Source organism: Chiloscyllium plagiosum, unplaced genomic scaffold, assembly GCF_037043375.1.
Source record: "Chiloscyllium plagiosum isolate Xiang-an unplaced genomic scaffold, Cpla_swu_hap1 HiC_scaffold_18, whole genome shotgun sequence".
Classification (NCBI taxonomy): domain Eukaryota; kingdom Metazoa; phylum Chordata; class Chondrichthyes; order Orectolobiformes; family Hemiscylliidae; genus Chiloscyllium; species Chiloscyllium plagiosum.
The window spans coordinates 8,641,140-8,668,801 of NW_028270156.1; the positions used below are offsets into that span (position 1 = coordinate 8,641,140).

Sequence of the window (27,662 nt, forward strand, 5' to 3'; positions counted from 1 at the left end):
TATTTGATAATTGTGGAGATAATATGGATGGAAACAATGATAATTGTACAATGAATAGAAGAGAATATTAGAAGCATCATAAAGAATGATCAGTCAACAGAAGTGTAGATATTGTAAATTTTGGCATTTTCTCTGTTTTTGGTATATCAAGGTTGTCACTGATGGTCTCTTTGGTCTCTTATTAGCACATAAGAGTGCAATAGGACTTCAAGGAAGCAGTCTACTGCCAAACAATGTCAAAAGTCTTCCAGATTCCAGCTCAGGTTTACCCTAATTCTGAGCTAGAAATGAGCCGTTGTCCCGCGGCCCATTAAGTTCTCCCTGGTTTGCTAACTGACCATCCCTTAACTTATTCCAGACAATGGTCAGAAATAACAGCCCCTACTACTGACCCCACCACCACCACCACAACACCAGGCAATGTCCCTACTCTTCTTCAAAGAGTGTCATACAATCTTTCATGCCCATTTGAAAGGGCAGATGTTTAATTTAGCATCTCATCTAGAAGGCAACACTGCCAGCAATGTCTGTACTCTTCACCTGTGCTCCTGGGCCAATGGCAATAACATTGAGACTTGTCTCTGAGCAGAGGTGACTGCAGTAACACAAGGGCACCATTCGCAATCATAAACACCATAAAAAGGGAGCCAATGTGAATAATGCATCAGAAATACATTTGTGTCACCTACTAGAATTGGGATAGTATCTGGGAGATGGTGACTTGATGATAATATCAATGGCTAATGCTCTGAGGACATCTGTCTGAATACACCTGTGTCAGCCAGCAGTATTTAGATTCAATGGATAAATCTGAAATATAGAGCAAGTCTTTGTGATACATAAGAGCATATGAGCTAGGAGTAGGAGTAGACCTCATACTCCTCAAACCTGTTCTAACACTTGATACCTTCCGGTTGTCAGTTTCAGCTGTCCACTGTAGTGGCCGGTATATTGGGTCCAGGTCGATGTGTTTGTTGATGGAGTTTGTGGATGAGTGCCATGCTTCTAGGAATTCCCTGGCTGTTCTTTGTTTGGCTTGCCCTACAATGGTAGTGTTGTCCCAGTCGAATTCATGTTGCTTGTCGTCTGCGTGTGTGGCTACTAAGGATAGCTGGTCGTGGCGTTTAGTGGCTAGTTGATGTTCATGGATGCGGATCGTTAGCTGTCTTCCTGTTTGTCCTATATAGTGTTTTGTGCAGTCCTTGCATGGGACTTTGTACACTACATTAGTTTTGCTCATGCTGGGTATCGGGTCCTTCGTTCTGGCGAGTTGTTGTCTGAGGGTGGCTGTTGGATTGTGTGCTGTTATAAGTCCTAGGGGTCGCAGTAGTCTGGCTGTCAGTTCTGAAATGCTCCTGATGTATGGTAGTGTGGCTAGTCCTTTGGGTTGCGGCATGTCCTCGTTCCGTTGTCTTTCTCTTAGGCATCTGTTCATGAAATTGCGCGGGTATCCGTTTTTGGCGAATACCTTGTACAGGTGTTCCTCTTCCTCTTTTTGCAGTTCTGTGTGTGCTGCAGTGTGTTGTGGCCCTTTTGAATAGTGTCTTGATGCAACTTATTTTGTGTGTGTTGGGGTGGTTGCTTTCATAGTTCAGGACTTGGTCTGTGTGTGTGGCTTTCCTGTGTACCTTAGTGGTGAATTCTCCATTTGGTGTTCTCTGTACCATCACATCTAGGAATGGGAGTTGGTTATCCTTTTCTTCTTCTCTCGTGAATCGGATTCCTGTGAGTGTGGCGTTGATGATCCGGTGTGTTTTCTCTATTTCTATGTTTTTAATGATTACAAATGTGTCATCAACATATCTGACCCAGAGTTTGGGTTGAATTTGTGGTAAGACTGTTTGTTCTAACCTTTGCATTACTGCTTCTGCAATGAGTCCAGAGATCGATGAGCCCATGGGTGTTCCGTTGATTTGTTCGTATATCTGGTTGTTGAATGTGAAGTGTGTTGTGAGGCACAAGTCCAGTAGTTTAAGTATGCCGTCTTTGTTGATAGGTTCCACGTCCTGTTGTCTGTTCTGTATGTCCAGCAGGTTGGCTATTGTTTCTCGGCTAGGGTTTTGTCAATAGAGATGAACAGTGCCGTTACGTCGAATGAGACCATAGTTTCTTCCTTGTCTATGTGTATATTTCTGATGATGTCCAAGAATTCCTGTGTTGATTGTATAGATTGTCTGGATCCGCTGATCAAGTGTTTCAGTTTCTGCTGTAGTTCTTTAGCCAGTTTGTGTGATGATATCCCTGCTAGTGATACTATGGGTCTGAGTGGGATGTCTGGTTTGTGCACTCCAGGTAGTCCATAGAATCTGGGGGTGGTGTTGCTTTCAGGTTTCATTCTTTGTAGGCCCGACCTGGTTATCTGTCCGTTTTTTTGTAGGTTCCTCAGTGTGTTGTTTATCCTATTGGTGAGCTGTGGGGTGGGGTCAAACTCCCTCTTTTGGTAGGTGTTGGTATCTGCAAGTAGTTGTTGTGCTTTTTGGGTGTATTCTGCTTTGTCCAGGATGACCGTCATTCTGCCTTTGTTTGCTGGTAGTATGATTATGTTTTTATCGTTTCTTAGTGATTTTAGTGCTTCCCTCTCCTTGGTGTTGAGGTTATATGTTTGCCTTTTCCTTGTTATCAGCGGTACGATACTTTGCCTCACTGTTTGTTGTGTCTCTTCTGTCAGTCCATTGTTCCTGAGTGTGCATTCTAGTGCTGCTAGGAAGTCTGCTGTCTTGGCGTCCCTGTGGTTGTAGTTGAGTCCCTTGGCCAGTATTGTTCTTTCCGTGTCTGTGAGAGGGAAGCACAAAAATCACTAAGAAACGATAAAAACATAATCATACTACCAGCAGACAAAGGCAGAATGACGGTCATCCTGGACAAAGCAGAATACACCCAAAAAGCACAACAACTACTTGCAGATACCAACACCTACCAAAAGAGGGAGTTTGACCCCACCCCACAGCTCACCAATAGGATAAACAACACACTGAGGAACCTACAAAAAAACGGACAGATAACCAGGTCGGGCCTACAAAGAATGAAACCTGAAAGCAACAACACCCCCAGACTCTATGGACCACCTAAAGTGCACAAACCAGACATCCCACTCAGACCCATAGTATCACTACCAGGGACACCATCACACAAACTGGCTAAAGAACTACAGCAGAAACTGAAACACTTGATCAGCGGATCCAGACACTCTATATAATCAACACAGGAATTCTTGGACATCATCAGAAATATACACATAGACAAGGAAGAAACTATGGTCTCATTCGACGTAACGGCACTGTTCATCTCTATTGACAAAACCCTAGCCAGAGAAACAATAGCCAACCTGCTGGACATACAGAACAGACAACAGGACGTGGAACCTATCAACAAAGACGGCATACTTAAACTACTGGACTTGTGCCTCACAACACACTTCACATTCAACAACCAGATATACGAACAAATCAACGGAACACCCATGGGCTCACCGATCTCTGGACTCATTGCAGAAGCAGTAATGCAAAGGTTAGAACAAACAGTCTTACCACAAATTCAACCCAAACTCTGGGTCAGATATGTTGATGACACATTTGTAATCATTAAAAACATAGAAATAGAGAAAACACACCGGATCATCAACGCCACACTCACAGGAATCCGATTCACGAGAGAAGAAGAAAAGGATAACCAACTCCCATTCCTAGATGTGATGGTACAGAGAACACCAAATGGAGAATTCACCACTAAGGTACACAGGAAAGCCACACACACAGACCAAGTCCTGAACTATGAAAGCAACCACCCCAACACACACAAAATAAGTTGCATCAAGACACTATTCAAAAGGGCCACAACACACTGCAGCACACACAGAACTGCAAAAAGAGGAAGAGGAACACCTGTACAAGGTATTCGCCAAAAACGGATACCCGCGCAATTTCATGAACAGATGCCTAAGAGAAAGACAACGGAACGAGGACATGCCGCAACCCAAAGGACTAGCCACACTACCATACATCAGGAGCATTTCAGAACTGACAGCCAGACTACTGCGACCACTAGGACTTATAACAGCACACAATCCAACAGCCACCCTCAGACAACAACTCGCCAGAACGAAGGACCCGATACCCAGCATGAGCAAAACTAATGTAGTGTACAAAATACCATGCAAGGACTGCACAAAACACTATATAGGACAAACAGGAAGACAGCTAACGATCCGCATCCATGAACATCAACTAGCCACTAAACGCCACGACCAGCTATCCTTAGTAGCCACACACGCAGACGACAAGCAACATGAATTCGACTGGGACAACACTACTATCATAGGGCAAGCCAAACAAAGAACAGCCAGGGAATTCCTAGAAGATGGCACTCATCCACAAACTCCATCAACAAACACATATACCGGCCACTACAGCAGACAGCTGAAACTGACAACCGGAAGCGGCAGGGACAGGCCACTATAAATGCCGGAGGAAACACCACAGAAGCGCTTCACAGGAGGCTCCCAAGCATTGAGGATGTCACCTAGACAGGGGACGAAACATTTGCAACAAAAACTTCCAGCTCGGCGAACAGAACCACAACATCATTAACCATTTCTCTTCTTTAAACTTACTCAATGTCCCAGCATGTACTGCGCTCTGGGGATAGTGAATTCCACAGATACATGACCCTTTGAGAGAAGTAATTTCTTCTTGTTTCTGTTTTAAGTCTGTTACACCTTATCATAAAATGTTGACCTCTCATTCTAGATTATCCTACACGTGGAAACATCCTTTGTGCACTGACTTTGTCAATTCTGTTTAGCATTTATATAGCTCAATTAGATCGCCTCTCATTCTTCTAAACTCCAGAGATTATATGTTTAAACTCCTCAATCTCTCTTCATAAGACAGACCCCTCATCTCTGAAAACAATTGAGTGAATCTCCTCTGAACTGAAGCCAATCCCTCCTCTAGTAAGGGGAGCAAAATTACATGCAATACTCCAGCGCCAGTCTCATTAATGTCGTGTACAGTTGCAGCAACGCATCCCTACCTTTATACTCTATTTCTTGAGCAATGAATGCCAATATTCCATCTGTCTTCCTTATGACATGCTGTACCTGCATTCTCATTTGGTAATAGTGATCATAAAAATGGTCATTGATTGAGGTTAAAAGAAAATATTGTGAAGGGACGGAGATCTGCCATCCCTACCCAGTCTGGCTTACATGTGGTTGACTCTTAAGTACCCTCTGAAATGTTCAGTTCAAGTGCAATTTGGGATGGACAACAAATTCTGGCCTTGCCAGCAGTGCCCACATCCCATGAAAGAACAAAGTTAAAAAAGGATGAACAGTGTGGACTATGGCTGACATTGGGCACTTTGGATTGACTCACAACTCTTGAGGAGAAAGTGAGGTCTGCAGATGCTGGAGATCAGAGATGGAAATGTGTTGCTGGAAAAGCGCAGCAGGTCAGGCAGCATCTAGGGAACAGGAGAATCGACGTTTCGGGCATTCCTGAAGAAGGGCTAATGCCCGAAACGTCGATTCTCCTGTTCCCTAGATGCTGCCTGACCTGCTGCGCTTTTCCAGCAACACATTTCCATCTCACAACTCTTGAGTCTTATTCTATTGGAGGTTGCAAAAGGCAATTGCAATGCCAGGAAATAGTGTTCGGTTGGAATATTTCTGACCCGATTCCCTGAAGTTTTTAAACCACACATTGTGTTATGCCATTGGGTATCCATGTGTCTGATTTAATACGTGCCCTTTACTCATTTATTCAAGAAGAAAATGTCAGTTGTAGTTTGTTTCTTACAATTGTCTGAAACCTAATGTTACATCTTCAGGATGATAGCTGTTTTCTCCTTCCCTGGTGACAGGATGGGAATATTTTCTGCCGAAGGATTGTTTGTGACTGCCGCACACCAAACGTAGACCTCTTCTGCTGTTCAGAATGTGACACTAGAGTGACCAGCCAGTGCCTGCATCAGAATGGACACCTGGTCTATCGCAGCGGAGACATCTGGACTTATAATTGCCAGCAATGCCGATGTTTGGTACGTGCTTGAACTTTCTGGAGCAACTTCTGCTTCACCATAAGGGAAGAAAGACTTGCCTTTATATAGTGCCTTTTGTGACCCCATCCCAAAGGACCATCCAGCTGGTGAATTACTGTTGAAATGCAATCACTGAGTTGATTTGTAAGAAATGCATAAAACTCCCACAACCTCCATGGTGATAATAACCAGCTTTGTTTGGGATTGGTTAGCTCAGTTGGCTGGACAGCTGTCTTGCAAAACAGGGTAATGCAAACTACTTGGATGAATTTCCTGCACTGGCTGAGATCACCTTGAAGAACCCTCCTTCTTAGCCTCTTCCCCACCCTGCCTGAGTGACCGTAACCTCAGTTTAAACCACCATCAGTCATCTCTTTGTAATGATCTTGTAATATTGTGACAGTTTTACTTTTGATGGCCAAATTGTTTGTTATAGTGCTATTGTTAGACCAATAATTGACCAGGTTACTGAGGAGAGTACCAACAGTCATCTTCAAAACAGGGTAGAGGTATCCAAGAGGGTTGAGGGTCTTCTGAACATTTTCCGAAAGACAGCACCCCTGAGAATATCAGTGATCACCTTTACTAGCCATAAAGATAAAGGCTACTGAAAAAAGAGATGACTGTGCATAAAGATGTACAAGAGAATGTGGCCTATCAGGGATCATAACTGTCTCAGTTTGCCTATCAATTCACAATACATCCTGAAGCCATATTCTTTTATTAACAAAATGCAGCATTGATAGCAAAGCTATAGTTTATTGTTCATCTCTAATTGACCTTGAAATGGTTGCAAGTTACCTTCATGAAAATTACCATAAGGCTGTCAGGCCATTTCAGATGACAGAGAGTCATCGAGTCATACAGCATGGAAACAGACCCTTGCTCCATCTGGTCCACACTGACCATAATCCCAAATTAAACTTGCCCCACCTGCCTGCATTTGGCCTATATCACTCCAAATATTTCTTACTCATGTACTTGTCGAAATGTCTTTCAAATGTTGTAACTGTACCTGCATCTACCACTTTCTCTGCAAGTTCATTCCACACATGAACCGCCCTCTGTGTAAAAAAATGTCCCTCATGTCTTTTTAAATTCTTCCTTCTCTCACCTTAAAAATATACCCCCAGTCTTGAAATCCCCCACTCTAGGGAATAGACACCTGTCATTCAGCTTATCTGCATCCATCATGATGTTATAAACCTCTATCAGATCACCTTTCAACGTTCTATGCCCCAGTGAGGAAAGTCCCAGCCTATCCAGCCTCTCCTTATAACCCAAATCCTCCATTCTTGGTCAATCTCTTCTGAACCCTCTCCAGCTTAACAATATCCTTCCAATAACAGAGCGGCCAGAACTGGACACAGCATTCCAGAAAAGACCTCACCAATGTCTTGTACAACCTCATCATAATGTCCCAACTCCTATACTCATAGATGTGAACAATGAAGGCAAGTGTACTAAATGTCTTCTTAACCACGCTGTCTACCTGTGATGCAATTTTTTTAAAAAATGTACCTGAACCCCTAGGACTCTCTGTTCTCCCTGGGCACTACTTTTAATGTTATAAGTCTTGTCTTTGTTTTACCAAAATGCAATAGGTTGAAGGGTATAATACACGGGAGTGTTGTGGAGTCAGATATTGACCAGACAAGATAAGAAAGACACATGACTGAATCAAATAGCTTTTTAATGCCCATTTGGATTAAAATGACTGAATTCAAAATGTCATTGTGGGGTTTGAACTCATTTCTCGGGGCCATTAATTTCAGCCAACCCCTTTGGTATCCTTGCCAGTGACATCCACATCCCAATAGAGAATAAAGGCTAAAAACAGATAGGGAACTGAATTAGTGCACCTGCCATGACCTTTGCCTGTTACTAATTAATCTCTTCATTTCTTTGTTTGCCCTTTTGCTATTTGTTTATTAAATAATTTATAAAATAAAATACCAATAATGATTATTCTATCTTTTCTTTGTTCTGCTTCCTCTTGCTGTTGGCCCTCTCTTGTATATTCTGTATTCAGCTTGGGTACTTACTGAATAATGAACCTGACATTTGACATAAGCTTCCTTTTACTACATTATTTTAATTTTGAAATCTCTGGGACGTCTAACTTTCGATATACCCCCCTTTCCCCTCCTGCAAGTATGTGTCTCGCCTGTATCCAATCTGTCTCCTCCTGAAAGATTTCCTCCGGTTGTTTGCTGTTTTACTGGCAGGATTTGATTCCAATCCACCTGACCCATGTCCCTTTCCAAGTCACTGGATCAAACCCTCTTCAGTCAAGCATTGTCAGATTTGATTTTTCTTCTGCTTTTCCAGAATTGCTCCACATCAATATGATGACAGGTTTGCAAATACTCCCCCACTGAAGCATCCACTAGTCAAAACACTGCTCCCCAGAATGAGAAGCAATAGTGTTTCCATCCTATTGGAATGGTCCAAGATGGTTCACTACTGCCTGCCCAAGGGTGTCCATTTATTTTTTCTCAAGCTGGGTGGCACAGTGGTTAGCACTGCTGCCTTACAGCATCAGTGATCTGGGATTGATTCCAGCCTTCCAGTCTGGGGAGTTTGCATGTTCTCCCTGTGTCTGCGTGGGTTTCCTCTGGGTGCTCTGTTTCTCCCCCACAGTCCAAAGATATGCAGGTTAGGTGAATGGGTCATGCTAAATTGCCTGAAGTATTCAGGGATGTGTAGGCTAGGTGCATTAGTCAGGAGAAAAGGTAAAGTAATGGGGTTGGGGAATGGGTCTGGGTGGGATACTCTTTGGAGGCTTGGCGTGGACTTGTTGGACTGAGTGCCCTGTTTCCACACTGTAGGGATTCTATAATTCTATGTAGAAGTTGCTGGCTAGGCCAAACTTTACTGCCCATAAGGCAGTTGAGAGTCAACCACATTGGAGTCTGGAGTCACATGTAGGCCAGGCAAGGATAGCAGATTCCTTCTCTAAAGGACATTAGTAAATCAGATGGATTTTTCCTGACAATCAACAATGGTTTCATGGTCATTCTTAGACTTTTATTTCCAGATTTCTATTGAATTCAAATTCTGCTATACCAGGATTTGAACCCAGTTTCCCAGAACATTGTTATAAGACCATAAGATAGAGGAGCAGAAATTAGGCCATTCAGCCAGTCAAGTCTGCTCTGCCATTCAATCATGGCTGATAAGTTTCTCAACCCCATTCTTTTGCTTTCTCCCCATAACCATTAATCCTCTTGACAATCAAGAACCTACCTCTCTCCATCTTAAATATACTCAATGACCTGGCCTCCACAGATTCTGTGACAGTGCAATCCATAGATTCCACACTCTCTGGCTGAAGAAGTTTCTCCCTACCTCCATTCTAAAACATCTTCCCTTTATTGTAAGGCTTTGTCCTTGGGTCCTAGTCTCTTCTACCAATTGAAACATCTTCCCAACATCCACTCTGTCCAGACCATTCAATATTCTATATGTTTCAATTGGATCCCCCCTCATCCTTCTAAACTCCGCCAAGTATGGACCCAGAGTCCTCAAACATTCCTTATATGATAAGCTTTTCATTCCTGGGACTATTCTCGTGAAGCTCCACTGAACTCACTCCAGGGCCATTACATCCTTCATGAGATATGGGGCCCAAAACTGTGCACAATACTCCAAATACGGTCTGACTGGAGCCTCATAGACCCTCAGAAGTACTTCCTGTTTTTATATTCAAGTCCTCTCAAAATAAATGCCAACATAGCATTTGCCTTCCTAACTCCTGACTCAATCTGCAAGTTTCCTTTGAGAGAATCCTGGATTTGAATTCCCAAGTCTCTTTGCACTTCAGACTTGTGAATTTTCTCCTCATTTAGAAAATAGTCCATGTCTCTATTCTTCCTGGCAAAGTGCATGACCTCATGCTTTCCCATGTTGTACTCCATCTGTCACTTCTTTGCCCACTCTCCTAATCTGTCCAAATCCTTCTGCAGCCTCCGCACCTCCTCGATACGACCTGTCCCTCTACCAATCTTTGAATCATCTACAAAGTTAGTCAGAATGCCATCAGAATAACCTGGGTCTCTGGTTTGATAGTGTTATGATGTTAAAGGTGCTTACTGCACCTTTGAGAGAGAGAGAGAGAGAGAGAGAGAATGCTGTTCTGAACTGAGAGTTTACAAGCACCTGTGTATATAAAGAACAAAAAACAAAGAAAACTTACAGCCCAGTAACAGGCCCTTTGGCCCTCCAAGCCTGAGTATTGTCTAAACCTGTCACCCAATTCCTCAGCATCTGTATCCCTCTGCTCCCCACCCACTCATGCATCTGTCCAGACACATCTTAAATGAATCTACCATGCCTGCCTCTACCACCTCTGCTGGCAATGTGTCCCAGGCACCTACCACCCTCTGAGTAAAGTACTTGCCACGTGTATCCCCTTTAAACTTTTCACCTCTCACCTTCAAAGCGTGACCTCTTGTTTTTGAATCCTTCACCCCGGGAAAAGGCTTATCTCTATATCCCTATGGCTAGATGGCAGCCCGAGGGTGTACTGGAAAATTGAAAATATGTAACATTTGGCTGTGAAATGGATACCTGAGTTTTGGTTGCTGTTTTGACAACAATTCAAAATTTAACCAATCATTTTAAATCAAGTCTCAAGATACTAAAACCCAATCAAGTTTTAATTTATTGTTTTGCCAACATTGAAACAATAAGACGATCCAATGTTGGGGATTAAAAAAATGCAGAGCTGAAAAATGTGTTGCTGGAAAAGCGCAGCAGGTCAGGCAGCATCCAAGGAGCAGGAGAATTGAAGGGCTTATGCCTGAAATGTCGATTTTTCTGCTCCTTGAATGCTGCCTGACTGCTGCGATTTTCCAGCAACACATTTTTCAGCTCTGATCTCCAGCATATGCAGTCCTCACTTTCTCCTAGTAAAGAAATGCAGACATTTTGAAAATTGGATAGACAGCAACTGCCATCAAGACAGATCTAAGAAATTTGGAAGCGATGTCTATCAAAGGTACTTTTTCATATTTGTCAAAAAGCTAGTCCCTTTCTTTTCTAAAAGTCGTTCCTTGGCTCAAGGAGACTCTGTCTTGACTTTTTTCAGAGGGGTAATAAACCTGGCCGGACTCCGATCAGTTTGGTTTGATACAGAGATGAAAAGGATTTTGAGAGGCCTTTTGTTTATATGTAAACAGATGAGACTTCAGGCCAAAGTGATCATGTTTTAGAAGTGACCTGGAGAATGAAAGGGGAGCGGCCAGCTCTCGAGCTAGCTGAGCTGAGCAGTTAAAATTCAGTCTTGAACTGGTTGGAAGGTCAGCAGGGAGCTGTGTGGAAACTCTGTCTCTTTCTGCCCTTCAACTTCAACCTGTAAGCATATGTTCCATTTATACTGGTTTTTAAAGGGAGTTTGCTTATTGGGACTGTTGTGTATATTCAGAACAGCATAATTAAGTCGAGTTGAATAGGTTGAGTTCTTTATTCTGTTCTTTGTGTTTCATTGTGTAATTTTGTGAATAAATTTTGTCTGTTTTAAAATCTAGTAGTCAACCTAGCTAACTTACTCCGGGTAATTTTCACTGTACACTTACCAAAACAAATTGCAAAGTTATGGTTTGAGCTGCCTGCTTAAGAATGTTTTGGGTGGTCTGGCTTAGTCCATAATAGATGAAGCACACTCACACTAAAAAGAAAGAAGACGGCCCAGGGAATTCAGCAGCTGGAAGAGTGAAGACACAGAAGACGACAGCGGCTGTGTGGTTTTGAAATTATTTTGATGTAATTTTAATAAGTGTCATATTGTTGGAACAGCACATTGTTATGGAGTTGGAGGCAGAAAATAAGCAGTTAAGAGAAAGGGGGGCTCAGAATTGTGAATAGTTGTTTAATGTTCACGTTAAAATTTAAAATGATTCATGTTATTTTCTTTAAATATTGGAATTTGGGGGTTCTCTGTCACTTATATTTTAACAAATTACGAAGCAAGGTGAGCTTTTCTGGGTATTTGGTTTAATTAACAGAGGGGTTCACCTCCTAACTGTCCTAATAATAGTCGAGGGATACTACCACTAGGCTTCCCCCAGAGATGACCTTGGGATTGGTAATAAATGCTGGGCCTAGCCAGTGACACTCACATTCTGTGAATAAATTTAAAACATAACAATTAATGAAGGAGCTGAGGAGATATTTGTCAAAGTGTTTCAGATAGAATTTCTTTTATTTTTAATCTGAATTAGAGACACAATTCTAATAAGGGCTTTGTACTTTTGAATGTGCCAAGCAATGTGTAGATAGGATTAACAGAAAAAAGAACATGTTTTAGTTGTGAAGAACGTCGTGCATTTAATGCATATCTGTCATCGCAGCTTTTCATTAGGGATTTCAGGCAATCCTAACGGGCAGTGCGAGTGGCTCAGTGGTTAGCGCTGTTGCCTCACAGTGTGAGGGACCTGGTTTGATTCCAGCTTCCAGTGACTGTCTGTATAGAGTTTGCACATTCTCCCTGTGTCTGCGTGGGTTTCCTCTGGGTGCTCTGGTTTCCTCCCACAATCGAAAAATGTGCAGATCAGGTCAACTGGCCATGCTAAATTGCCCACAGTGTTCAGGGATGCGTAAGTTAGGTGCATTAGTCAGGGGTAAATGCAGAGTGGGTGGGTTACTGTTCGGAGGGTTAGTGCGGACTTGTTGGGCCAAATGGCCTGTTTCCATATTTTAGGGATTCTAATCGATTATGTTTTTGCTGGTACAGCAGGGAGAAGTGGATTGCTGGCCTTTATCCTGTCCGACACTCAGCTGTGAGTACACAACCATCCCAGAGGGAGAGTGCTGCCCGCGTTGTGTGACTGACCCCTGCTTAGCCGATAATGTGGTCTATGACATCCGACGGACGTGTACAGACAATCACGGAATAACACGCCTGAGTGGCTCGATATGGACCATGGCTGGGTCACCCTGCACGACTTGCAAATGCAAGGTACTACGCAGCACGAGCAATTCACCTTGTCCTTCCTCTCCTCACCAACAATACTATTGCTGCAAGCCCCACCCTGACACCCAAATGTTTTGATCAAGCCTGTGGGGTAACACTGGGGGACGCTGCAGATAAACTATTTTACAGACAACCTTACGAGTGAAATTCAGAAAATCAATAGCACATTAATTAGTGAAACGAAAACAAAGACAAAATAAGTACAAAGAACTGTGCATGTTGGGAACCTGAAGCAAAGACAGTTGAGTGCTGGAGAAACTCGACAGGTCTGGTAGCATCTGTGGAGAAAGAAACAGAGTTAATATTTCGGGTCCCAGATTTTCAGAACTCGGTCACTGGGACTTAAAATGTTAACTCTGCTTTCTCTCTCCACAGATGCTGCCAGACCTGCTGAGTTTCTCTAGCAATAAATGAGCCAGGAGCAGGAGCAGGCCATTCAGCCCCTCAAGAACTTTCCTACTGTTCAGAAAGATTGTAGTTACTCCAAATTGCCTATGACCACATCAAGCCCCAACCATTGACCTTCCAATCTCTTGTTTTCATAATAATCTATCTTTCTCTGCCTTAAAATAATGATAGAGTTATCGGGTCTGTTTCCATACTCTTCAGTTCAACCAATCCTTGCTGACCATTTTTTGAAACTAAACAATCCCACCTGCCTGCTCCTGGCCCATATCCCTCCAAACCTTTCCGATTTGTGAACTTATTCAAATGTCTTTTAAATGTTGAAACTGTACCTGCAGCCGCCACTTCCTCTGGTAATTCATTCCACCACGGTCTGTGTAAAAACGCTGCCCCTCATGTATTTTTTTAAATCTTTGTCCTTTCATCTTAAAAAAATGCCCCTAGTTTAGATTTCCCCTACCCTAGGGAAAAGACCCTTTTCATTTCCCATATCTGTGACACTCATGATTTTATAAACCTCAATAAGGTCACCCTTCAAATTCCTACGCTCCAGTGGGAACAGTCCCAACCTATCCAGTTTATTTTTATATCTCAAACCTTCCAGTCCCAGCAACATCCTGGTAAATCTCTTTTGAACTGTCTCTAATTTAATAATAGTCTTCCTATAGCAGGGCGACCACAACTGGACACAGCACTCCAAAAAAGGCCTCAACAATGTCCTGTACAACCTCACCATATAAGTGGATGAAGTGGTAAATAAGACATATGGCATGCCTTCATTGGATGAGGCATTGAGTATAAAAGTTGACAAATCATGTTGCAGTTGTATGAGACTTTAGTGAGGTCACATTTGGAGTACTGTGCGTTGTTCTGGTCACCACACTATAGGAAGGATGTGGAGGCTTTGGAGAGGGGAAAAAAGAGGTTGACTAGGATGTTGCCTGTATTGGAGTGTGTTAGCCATAAAGATAGGTTGGACAAACTTGGATTGTTTTTACTGGAGTATCAGAGACTGAGCGCAACCTAATAGGAGTATATAAAATTAACAGAGACTTGGATAGGGTGGGTAGTCTGTCTTTTTTCAGGGTGGAAATGTTAAACACCAGGACATAGGTTTAAGGTGAGAGGGGAAAAGTCTGAAAGAGATGTGCAAGGGAAGTATTTTTATATACAGAGGGCAGTAGGTTCCTGGAATTCACTGTCAGGGGTGGTGCTAGAAGCAGACACAATAGCAATGTTTAAGAGGCATTTAGACAGATACATGAGCAGGAAGGGAATAGAGTGATATGGACCATGCGGAGGCAGGTGGGATTAGTTTGGAATGGCATCATGTGTGTCGGCCAGTTCCATGTTCTATCCTCCATGTTGTATGCTCCTTAGTTGGGAGCACTGCTAGAACACCAGTGCGAGCACATTATAGACCATCCCAACAGTCCATCACCCACTTGCTCCCCCATCCCCCAACTGGTGCCAATCCTTCATAAACTGGAAACCACTTGTCCTCACCAGTCAGAAATCCATTTCTCTAATCTATGTTGCCATATGCTAGTGTATACATGCCTCAGGTGGAGAAGGTTAAGAATATTCTGAGTTGAGAGTGTGGTGCTGCAAAAGCACAGCAGGTCAGGCAGCATCTGAGGAGCAGGAGAATTGACGTTTCATCAAGAAGGGCTTTTGCCCAAAACGTTGATTCTCCTGCTTCTCGGATGCTGCCTGACCTGCTGTGCTTTTCCAGCAACACACTCTCGACTCTGAAATCTCCAGTATCTGCAGTCCTACCTTTCTCTAAAGGATATTCTGAACCTATAGCTGCTTGTTCAATGGATCCAAAAAAAATATGATTTTAGTGCTTGTAATAAATTCTCATTTCATTTGGCAAAGTTATGAAAATAACAGAATAATTTACTGGTTTACGTTTTCTGTTGCAAATGTGTCTTATTCAAAGTAACAGTTCAAAAACGCTCTCTCCTTTAGTCAGGTTTATATTTAGCATCGTCTTCTAAAACATTATTTTCTGGGTAAAATGGTGTGCACAGATGGAGTTTATGTTGTGGCTGATTAGGGTTGTAGTTTTCATAAATTGATGTGCTGATGATATTTGTCACTAGATAATAAACTTGAAAGGTAATTAATGCATTTCTCAATTAAAGTGAGCACAATGCAATACATTACTTTCCAGCTAATGCGACCATCCACTCATTATGCGTACTTTATTCTGATTCATTTGTGTCCTCTTTTCCAACAGCATATTATACATTTTCGTGAGAACTTTGGCTTGTGCATTGGACCTTCCAAAGCCTGTGATTAACTGAACCCTAGCAGAGCAGCAATCAGTCTCCATTTGGTCTCCATTATATATCAATCAGTGCATCATTAAGACCAACAAATAATATACTTCAACTATAGCCATGAGCTAACTTTCCATAATGATTTCACAATCTATGTGGGGCTTGTAATTACTGTAGTGTAAAACACTGATGTTGGTCATCATAAATCCATTAGAACTCAGTTACTTGTGGTGTGAAAGTGTATCATGCCCTCAAAAAACAAATCATTTGCATACCTGAAAGTAAGGCGGTGCTCTCCCAGTTGCTTGACTGCAATCAGTAAGATTTGGAAACCTGATGTTTTTGGAAAGCATGTCGTTATCAAAGAACACAATCTTGGCAGTTGGAAATGGGAAGCTCTCCCCATTTTAGGCACTCTGCTTCTAGCATTTTAGGTTCAGTTAGCAGTGGGAACTGCCTTAGAGTAAATGCAACCACACCAATATTCCTCAGCTTTAGCCCAAGATAAAAACCCTCCCCAGTTGACCATAATGTTGAACCCTATTTCTCGGGAGTTACAACTACTCACTAGAAATCGGATTTCCATACTGCTCATTTAGGAAGTGGTGTGAGGTGGAGAGCAATCCAAAGTTCAGGCTATTGACCAGGCCACTTTTGGAATACTGCATTCAATTCTGGTCTCCCTGCTACAGGAAAGATGTTGTGAAACTTGAAACGGTTCAGAAGAAATTTACAAGGATGTTGCCAGGATTGGAGGGTTTGAGCTATAGGGAGAGGCTGAATATTTTCCCTGGAGCATCAGAGGATGAGGGGTGACTCTATCGAGGTTTATAAAACCATGAGAGGCATGGATCGGGAAAATAGACAAGGTCTTTTCCCTGGGTAAGCAGATCCAAAACTAGGGGGCAGAGGAAAGATTTAAAAAGGACCTAAACGGCAACTTTTTCACACTGAGGGTAGATTCATTGAAATGCTATAGTGTGGAAACAGGCCATTCAGCCCAATGGGTTCACACTGACCCTCCAAAAAGCATCCTCCAGAGCCATTCCCCGAACCCTCGATGCTAATGCATCGAACCGCATACATCCCCAAACACTATAGGGTAACTTAGCATAGCCAATCCACCTAACCTGCACATCTTTGAACTGTTGGAAGAATCTGGAGCACCTGGAGGAAACCCACACTGACAAGGTGGAAAACGTACAAATTCCACGCAGAAGTCACCTAAGGGTGAAAATGAACAAAGGTCCCTTGTAATGTGAGGCAGCAATGCTAACCGCTGAGCCACCATGCTGCCTGTGTCAGTGATGTATTAATGGAATGAGCTGCCAGAGGAAGTGGCGGAGGCTGGTACAATTACAACATTTAAAAGGCGTTTGAATGGGTATACGAATAAGAAGGGTTTAGAGGGATATGGGCCAAATACTGGCAAATGGGACTAGATTAAATTAAATTATCTGGCTGGCATGGATGAGTTGGACCAAAGGGCCTGTTTCCATGCTGTACAGCTCCGTGGCTGTATGGTCTGTAGTTATCTATGAAGTGATGTGGACCATTAACAATGCAAAAGTGTCCTCAAATAGACACGTGGTCTGCTATATCACCCACTGTGAAGCTGGGAGATGAACCCAAGCTCAATGAAGAGTGCAGGAGGACATCTCAGGAGCAGCACCTTGGCACACCTAATAATGAGGTGCCAACCTGGTGAAGTTACAACATACTGCACCCATGCCAAACAGTGGAAGCAGCATGCAATTGATAGGGCTAAGTGAATCTCACAACCAGCAGATTGGATCTAAGCTCTGCAGTCCTGCCACTTCCAGTCTGAATGGTGCTGGGCAGCTAAACTGGGCAGCACGGTGGCACAGTGGTTAGCATGCTGCCTCACAGCACCAGAGACCCGGGTTCATTTCCGGCCTCATTCACTTTACCCACCTGTATCTCTCTGTTGGCTTCTTCTGTGCTCTTCACAATTCACTTTCCTGCCTATCTTTGTGTCATCAGCAAATTTAGGAACCATACATTCAGTCACTTCATCCACGTCATTTCTATGAATTGTAAAGAGTTGAGGCCCCAGTACTCACCTCTGTAGCACACTACCCATCCTGCCAGCCTGGAAAAAGATTGATTTATTCTTCTTCTCTGCTTCCTGTTAACCAGCCGAGCTTCTATCAAAGTCAATGTGTCCCAATCAACACCATGAGCGTTCATATTCTGTAATACCCTTTGATTTGGCACCTTATTAAATATTTTCTGGAAATCTAAGTACAATGCACCCACTGATTTCCCTTTATCTACAACAAAAGTCGGACTATTCAAAGAACTCCAAATTATTAGTTAAACGTGATTTCACTTTGACAAAATCAACTTGGCTCTGCATGATTATCCTGAACTCTGTCGAATGCCCTATTATGATGTCTTTTCATAACAATTTTGAAGATCTTCCCAATGACAGATGTTAAGCTAACTGATCTGTAACTTCTTGCTTTATGCCACTTTCCTGTTTGAACAAAAATTAACTATTTCTCAACCTAAAGAAAACTTTCCCAAATCTAACGACGTTTGGAAAATTTAAAAACAACAAAACAACTTCTTTGAAGATCCCAGAGGTAAAGCTATCAGGATCTGGGAACTGACAAATTTGCAGTTCCAACAGTTTACTCAGTATGACTGCTTTGGAAATTGTAGTTTTCGTGACATCCAATTCTATCATGATGGGGGAGGGAAGGTCATTGGTAAAGCAGCTGGGAAGGGCTAGGCCCAGGAGCACACTCTCACCTCACTCCCCCATCACCAGGAACACACTCTCACCCCCCTCCCCCACCACCAGGAACACACTCACCCCCGTCCCCCATCATCAGGAGAACACTCTCACCACCCTCCACTATCACCAGCAACACACTCTCATCCCCCACTCCACCACCAGGAACACACCCTCACCTCCCTCCCACATCACCAGGAACACACTCTCACCTCCCTCCACCACGACCAGGAACAGACTCTGACCTCCCTCCGCCATCACCAGGAACACACTCTCACGCACTCCCCCATCACCAGGTACACACTCTCACCCCCTCCACCACCACCAGGAACACACTCTCACCTCCCTCCCCCATCACCAGGAACACACTCTCACCCCCTCCCCCACCACCAGGAACACACTCTCACCCCCCTCGCCCACCACCAGGAACACACTCTCACCCCCTCCCCCACCACCAGGAACACACTCTCACCTCCCTCCACCACCACCAGGAACACACTCTCACCTCCCTCCCCCATCACCAGGAACACACTCTCACCATCCTCCCCCATCACCAGGAACACACTCTCACCGCCCTCCCCCCTCACCAGGAACACACTCTCACCTCCCTCCTCCACCACCAGCAACACACTCTCATCCCCCTCCCCCACCACCAGGATCACACTCTCATCCCCCTCCCCCTCCACCAGGAAAACACACTCATCCCCCTCCCACCAGCAGGAAGACACTCTCACCACCCTCCCCATCACCAGGAACACACTCTCACCATCCTCCCCCATCACCAGGAACACACTCTCACCATCCTCCCCCATCACCAGGAACACACTCTCACCTCCCTCCCCCATCACCAGGAACACACTCTCAGCCCCCTCCCCCATCACCAAAAACACACTCTCACCCCACTCCCCCATCACCAAAAACACACTCTCACCCCCCTCCCCCACCACCAGGAACACACTCCCACCCCCCTCCACCACCACGAGGAACACACTCTCACCCCCCTCCCCATCACCAGGAACACACTCTCATCCCCCTCTCCCACCACGAGGAACACACTCTCATGCACATCCCCCACCACCAGGAACACACTCACAACCCGCTCCCCCAGCTCCAGGAATACACTCTCACCTCCCTCCCCCACCACCAGGAACACACTCTCACCTCCCTCCCCCACCACCAGGAACACACTCTTAACCCCCTCCCCCATCAGCAGGAACACAATCTCACCTCCCTCTTCCACCACCAGGAACACACTCTCACCCCCCCTCCCCCATCACCAGGAACACACTCTCATCCCCCTCCCCCATCACCAGGAACACACTCTCACCCCCCCTCCCCCATTACCAGGAACACACTCTCACCCCCCTCCCCCATCACCAGAAACACACTCTCATCCCCCTCCCCCATCACCAGGAACACACTCTCACCTCCCCCTCCCCCACCACTAGGAACACACTATCACCTCCCCCTCACGCATCACCAGGAACACACTCCCATTCCCCCTCCCCCATCACCAGGAATACACTCTCACCTCCCTCCTCCATCACCAGGGACTCACTCTCATCCCCCTCCCCCAACACCAGGAACACACTCTAATCCCCCTACCCTTCCACCAGGAAAACACACTCATCCCCCTCCCCCACCAGCAGGAACACACTCTCACCCCCCTCCCCCATCACCAGGAACACACTCTCAACATCCTCCCCCATCACCAGGAACACACTCTCACCCCCCCTCCCCCATTACCAGGAACACACTCTCACCTCCCTTCTCCACCACCAGGAACACACTCTCATCCCCCTCCCCCATCACCAGGAACACACTCTCACCTCCCCCTCCCCCACCACTAGGAACACACTATCACCTCCCCCTCACGCATCACCAGGAACACACTCCCATTCCCCCTCCCCCATCACCAGGAATACACTCTCACCTCCCTCCTCCATCACCAGGGACTCACTCTCATCCCCCTCCCCCAACACCAGGAACACACTCTAATCCCCCTACCCCTCCACCAGGAGAACACACTCATCCCCCTCCCCCACCAGCAGGAACACACTCTCACCTCCCTCCCCCATCACCAGGAACACACTCTCACCATCCTCCCCCATCACCAGGAACACACTCTCACCGCCCTCCCCCCTCACCAGGAACACACTCTCACCTCCCTCCTCCACCACCAGCAACACACTCTCATCCCCCTCCCCCACCACCAGGATCACACTCTCATCCCCCTCCCCCTCCACCAGGAAAACACACTCATCCCCCTCCCCCACCAGCAGGAAGACACTCTCACCACCCTCCCCCATCACCAGGAACACACTCTCACCATCCTCCCCCATCACCAGGAACACACTCTCACCATCCTCCCCCATCACCAGGAACACACTCTCACCATCCTCCCCCATCACCAGGAACACACTCTCACCCCCCTCCCCCATCACCAGGAACACACTCTCACCCCCCTCCCCCACCACCAGGATCACACTCTCATCCCCCTCCCCCTCCACCAGGAAAACACACTCATCCCCCTCCCTCACCAGCAGGAACACACTCTCACCCCCGTCCACCACCACGAGGAACACACTCTAACCCCCTCCTCAACCACCAGAACACACTCTCATCCCCCTCCCGCACCACCAGGAACACACTCTCATTCCCCTCCCCCACCACCAGCAACACACTCTCACTTCCCTCCCCCACCACCAGGAACACACTCTCACCTCCCTCCCCCACCACCAGGAACACACTCTCACCCCCTCCCCCACCACCAGAAACACACTCTCACCTCCCTCCCCCATCACCAGCAACACACTCTCATCCCCCTCCCCCACCACCAGGATCACACTCTCATCCCCCTCCCCCTCCACCAGGAAAACACACTCATCCCCCTCCCTCACCAGCAGGAACACACTCTCACCCCCGTCCATCACCACGAGGAACACACTCTAACCCCCTCCTCAACCACCAGGAACACACTCTCATCCCCCTCCCGCACCACCAGGAACACACTCTCATTCCCCTCCCCCACCACCAGCAACACACTCTCACTTCCCTCCCCCACCACCAGGAACACACTCTCACCTCCCTCCCCCACCACCAGGAACACACTCTCACCCCCTCCCCCACCACCAGGAACACACTCTCACCCCCTCCCCCACCACCAGGAACACCCTCTCACCACCCCTTCCCCCACCGCCAGGAACACATTCTCACCGCCCTTCCCCATCACCAGGAACAAAATTTTAACTTCCCTCCACCACCCCCAGGAACACACTCTCACCCCCTTCCCCATCACGAGGAACACAATCTCATCTCCCTCCCCCATCACAAGGAACACACTCTCACCTCCCTCCCCCATCACCAGGAACACACTCTCATCCCCCTCCCCCATCACCAGGAATGAATTCTCATCCCCCTCCCCCATCACCAGGTACACACTCTCACCTCCCACCCCTATCACGAGGAACACACTCTCACCCCCCTCCCCCATCACCAGGAACACACTCTCACCTCCCCCTCCCCCACCACCAGCAACACACTCTCACTTCCCTCCCCCACCACCAGGAACACACTCTCACCTCCCTCCCCCACCACCAGGAACACACTCTCACCCCCTCCCCCACCACCAGAAACACACTCTCACCTCCCTCCCCCATCACCAGCAACACACTCTCATCCCCCTCCCCCACCACCAGGATCACACTCTCATCCCCCTCCCTCTACACCAGGAAAACACACTCATCCCCCTCCCTCACCAGCAGGAACACACTCTCACCCCCGTCCATCACCACGAGGAACACACTCTAACCCCCTCCTCAACCACCAGGAACACACTCTCATCCCCCTCCCGCACCACCAGGAACACACTCTCATTCCCCTCCCCCACCACCAGCAACACACTCTCACTTCCCTCCCCCACCACCAGGAACACACTCTCACCCCCTCCCCCACCACCAGGAACACACTCTCACCCCCTCCCCCACCACCAGGAACACACTCTCACCACCCCTTCCCCCACCGTCAGGAACACATTCTCACCGCCCTTCCCCATCACCAGGAACAAAATTTTAACTTCCCTCCACCACCCCCAGGAACACACTCTCACCCCCTCCCCCATCACCAGGAACACACTCTCACCTCCCCCTCCCCCACCACTAGGAACACACTATCACCTCCCCCTCACGCATCACCAGGAACACACTCCCATTCCCCCTCCCCCATCACCAGGAATACACTCTCACCTCCCTCCTCCATCACCAGGGACTCACTCTCATCCCCCTCCCCCAACACCAGGAACACACTCTAATCCCCCTACCCTTCCACCAGGAAAACACACTCATCCCCCTCCCCCACCAGCAGGAACACACTCTCACCCCCCTCCCCCATCACCAGGAACACACTCTCAACATCCTCCCCCATCACCAGGAACACACTCTCACCCCCCCTCCCCCATTACCAGGAACACACTCTCACCTCCCTTCTCCACCACCAGGAACACACTCTCATCCCCCTCCCCCATCACCAGGAACACACTCTCACCTCCCCCTCCCCCACCACTAGGAACACACTATCACCTCCCCCTCACGCATCACCAGGAACACACTCCCATTCCCCCTCCCCCATCACCAGGAATACACTCTCACCTCCCTCCTCCATCACCAGGGACTCACTCTCATCCCCCTCCCCCAACACCAGGAACACACTCTAATCCCCCTACCCCTCCACCAGGAAAACACACTCATCCCCCTCCCCCACCAGCAGGAACACACTCTCACCTCCCTCCCCCATCACCAGGAACACACTCTCACCATCCTCCCCCATCACCAGGAACACACTCTCACCGCCCTCCCCCCTCACCAGGAACACACTCTCACCTCCCTCCTCCACCACCAGCAACACACTCTCATCCCCCTCCCCCACCACCAGGATCACACTCTCATCCCCCTCCCCCTCCACCAGGAAACCACACTCATCCCCCTCCCCCACCAGCAGGAAGACACTCTCACCACCCTCCCCCATCACCAGGAACACACTCTCACCATCCTCCCCCATCACCAGGAACACACTCTCACCATCCTCCCCCATCACCAGGAACACACTCTCACCATCCTCCCCCATCACCAGGAACACACTCTCACCCCCCTCCCCCATCACCAGGAACACACTCTCACCCCCCTCCCCCACCACCAGGATCACACTCTCCTCCCCCTCCCTCACCAGCAGGAACACACTCTCACCCCCGTCCACCACCACGAGGAACACACTCTAACCCCCTCCTCAACCACCAGAACACACTCTCATCCCCCTCCCGCACCACCAGGAACACACTCTCATTCCCCTCCCCCACCACCAGCAACACACTCTCACTTCCCTCCCCCACCACCAGGAACACACTCTCACCTCCCTCCCCCACCACCAGGAACACACTCTCACCCCCTCCCCCACCACCAGAAACACACTCTCACCTCCCTCCCCCATCACCAGCAACACACTCTCATCCCCCTCCCCCACCACCAGGATCACACTCTCATCCCCCTCCCCCTCCACCAGGAAAACACACTCATCCCCCTCCCTCACCAGCAGGAACACACTCTCACCCCCATCCATCACCACGAGGAACACACTCTAACCCCCTCCTCAACCACCAGGAACACACTCTCATCCCCCTCCCGCACCACCAGGAACACACTCTCATTCCCCTCCCCCACCACCAGCAACACACTCTCACTTCCCTCCCCCACCACCAGGAACACACTCTCACCTCCCTCCCCCACCACCAGGAACACACTCTCACCCCCTCCCCCACCACCAGGAACACACTCTCACCCCCTCCCCCACCACCAGGAACACACTCTCACCACCCCTTCCCCCACCGCCAGGAACACATTCTCACCGCCCTTCCCCATCACCAGGAACAAAATTTTAACTTCCCTCCACCACCCCCAGGAACACACTCTCACCCCCTTCCCCATCACGAGGAACACAATCTCATCTCCCTCCCCCATCACAAGGAACACACTCTCACCTCCCTCCCCCATCACCAGGAACACACTCTCATCCCCCTCCCCCATCACCAGGAATGAACTCTCATCCCCCTCCCCCATCACCAGGTACACACTCTCACCTCCCACCCCTATCACGAGGAACACACTCTCACCCCCCTCCCCCACCAGCAGGAACACATTCTCACCTCCCTCCTCCACCACGAGGAACACACTCTCACCACCCCTCCCCCACCATGAGGAACACACTCTCACCTCCCCCTCCCCCACCACCAGGAACAAAATATCCCTCCCACTCCCCCACCATCAGGAACACACTCTCACCACCCCTCCCCACCACCAGGAACACACTCTGACCCCCGTCCACCACCACGAGGAACACACTTTCACCCCCCTCCCCCATCACCAGGAACACACTCTCACCACCCTCCCCCATCACCAGGAACACACTCTCACGCCCCTCCTCCACCACCAGGAACACACTCACAACCCCCTCCCCCACCAGCAGGAACACATTCTCACCGCCCTCCCCCATCAGCAGGAACACACTCTCACCTCCCTCACTCATCACCAGGAACACGCTCTCACCCCCCTCCCCCACCATCAGGAACACACTCTCATCCCCCTCTCCAACCACCTGGAACAAACTCGCACCCCCTCCCACTCCACCAGGAACACAGTCTCATCACTCTCCCCCACCACCATGAACACACTCTCATGCCCCTCCCCCATCACCAGGAATAGACTCTCACCCCCCCACCCCACCTCCATCAGGAACACACGCTCTCCCCCTCTCACACCACCAGGAACTCACTCTCACCTCCCTTCCCCAATCACCAGGAAAACACTCTCATCCCCCTCTCCCACCACCAGGAACACACTCTCACCCCCCGCCCCCATCACCAGGAACACACTATCACCCCCCTCCCCCATCACCAGGAACACACCCTCACCCCCCTCCCATCACCAGGAACACACCCTCACCCCTCCCCCATCACCAGCAACACACTCTCACCTCCCCTCCCCCACCACCAGGAACACACTCTCACCTCCCTCCTCTATCACTATGAACACACTCTCACCCCCTCCCCCACCACCAGCAACACACTCTCACCCCCCTCCCCCATCACAAGGAACACACTCTCACCCCCCTCCACCACCACCAGGAACACACTCTCTCCCCCTCCTCCACCACCAGTAACACACTCTCACATCTCTCCCCCATCACCAGGAGCACACACTCACCTTCCCGTCACCCACCAGCAGGAACACACTCTCATCACTCTCCCCCATCACCACAAACTCACTGTCATCACTCTCCCCCACCTCCATGAACACAAGCTCATCCCCCTCCCTCATTACCAGGAACACTCTCTCACCTCCCTCCCCCATCACTAGGAAAACACTCTCATCCACCTCCCCATCACCAGGAACACACTCTCAACTCCCCCTCCCCATCACCAGGAACACACTCTCACCTCCCTCACCCATCACCAGGAACACACTCTCAACTCCCCCTCCCCATCACCAGGAACACACTCTCACCTCCCTCACCCATCACCAGGAACACACTATCACCCCCCTCCCCCATCACCAGGAACACACCCTCACCCCCCTCCCATCACCAGGAACACACCCTCACCCCTCCCCCAACTCCAGGAATACACTCCCACCTCCCTCCCCTGCCACCAGGAACACACTCTCACCCCATTCCGCCATCAGCAGGAATACATTCTCACCTCCCTCCCCCACCACCAGGAACACACTCTCACCCCCCTCCCCCATCAGCAGGAACACACTCTCACCCCCTTCCCCACCACAAGGAACCCACTCTCACCCCCTCCTCCACCACCAGGAACACACTCTCATCCCTCTACCGCACCACCAGGAACACACTCTCATTCCCCTCCCGCACCACCAGGAACACACTCTCACCTCCCTCCCCCATCACCAGGAACACACTCTCACCTCCCTCCCCCATTGGCACGAGCACACTCCCACAACCTACCGCATCACCAGAAACGCACTCTCATCCCCTTCCCCCATCACGAGGAACACAATCTCATCTCCCTCCCCCATCACCAGGAACACACTCTCACCTCCCTCCCCCATCACCAGGAATACACTCTCATCCCCCTCCCGCATCACCAGAAATGCACTCTCATCCCCCTCCACCACCAGTAGGAACACACTATCACTTCCCCCTCCCCCATCACCAGGAACACACACTTATCCCCCTCCCCCATCACCAGGAACACACTTTCATCCCCCTCCCCCACCACCAGGAACACACTCTCATCCCCCTCCCCCAGCACCAGGAACACACTCTCACCTCCCCCTCCCCCACCACCAGGAACACACTATCACCTCCCTCTCCCCCATCCCCAGGAACACACTCTCACCCCCTCCCCCACCACCAGGAACACACTCTCACCCCCCCGCTCCCCTACCACCAGAAATACACTCTCACCCCCCTCTCCCACCACCAGGAACACACTCTCACCACCCTCCTCCACCACCTGGAACACACTCTCACCCCCTCCCACACCACCAGGAACACACTCTCACCACTCTCCCCCACCACCATGAATGCACGCTCACCTCCCACTTCCCAACACAAGAAACAAATTGTCACCCCCCTCCCCCACCACCACGAACACACTCTCATCACTCTCCGCCACCATCATGAACACACTCTCACCTCCCCTCCCCCACCACCAGGAACACACTCTCACCTCCCTCCCCCATCACCAGGATCACATTCTCACCCCCCTCCCCCATCACCAGGAACACACTCTCATCCCCCTCCCAACACCAGGAACACACTCTCACCTCCCCTCCCCCATCACCAGGAACACACTCTCACCCCCCTCCACCACCACCAGGAGCACACACTCTCCCCCTCCCCCACCACCAGTAACACACTCTCACATCTCTCCCCCATCACTAGGAGCACACGCTCACCTTCCCGTCACCCACCAACCGGAACACACTCTCATCACTCTCCCCCATCACCACAAACTCACTCTCATCACTCACCCCCACCTCCATGAACACACTCTCATCCCCCTCCCCCATCACCAGGAACACTCTCTCACCACCCTCCCCCATCACGAGGAAAACACTCTCATCCACCTCCCCCATCACCAGGAACACACTCTCAACTCCCCCTCCCCCATCACCAGGAA

General features: G+C 48.6%; 1 protein-coding gene across 5 annotated transcripts in view; it reads left to right on the plus strand.

Annotated features, from left to right (window-relative positions):
* LOC122557625 (protein kinase C-binding protein NELL1-like) overlaps positions 1 to 27,662 on the plus strand; it is a 1,008,016-nt gene that overhangs the window by 959,036 nt on the left and 21,318 nt on the right. For all 5 annotated transcript variants that reach the window (XM_087996275.1, XM_087996277.1, XM_087996273.1 and 2 more), the window contains 2 exons: positions 5,863 to 6,039; positions 12,776 to 13,000. In XM_087996275.1, the coding sequence (XP_087852401.1) occupies positions 5,863 to 6,039; positions 12,776 to 13,000 (402 nt within the window). The remainder of the gene's footprint in view (positions 1 to 5,862; positions 6,040 to 12,775; positions 13,001 to 27,662) is intronic.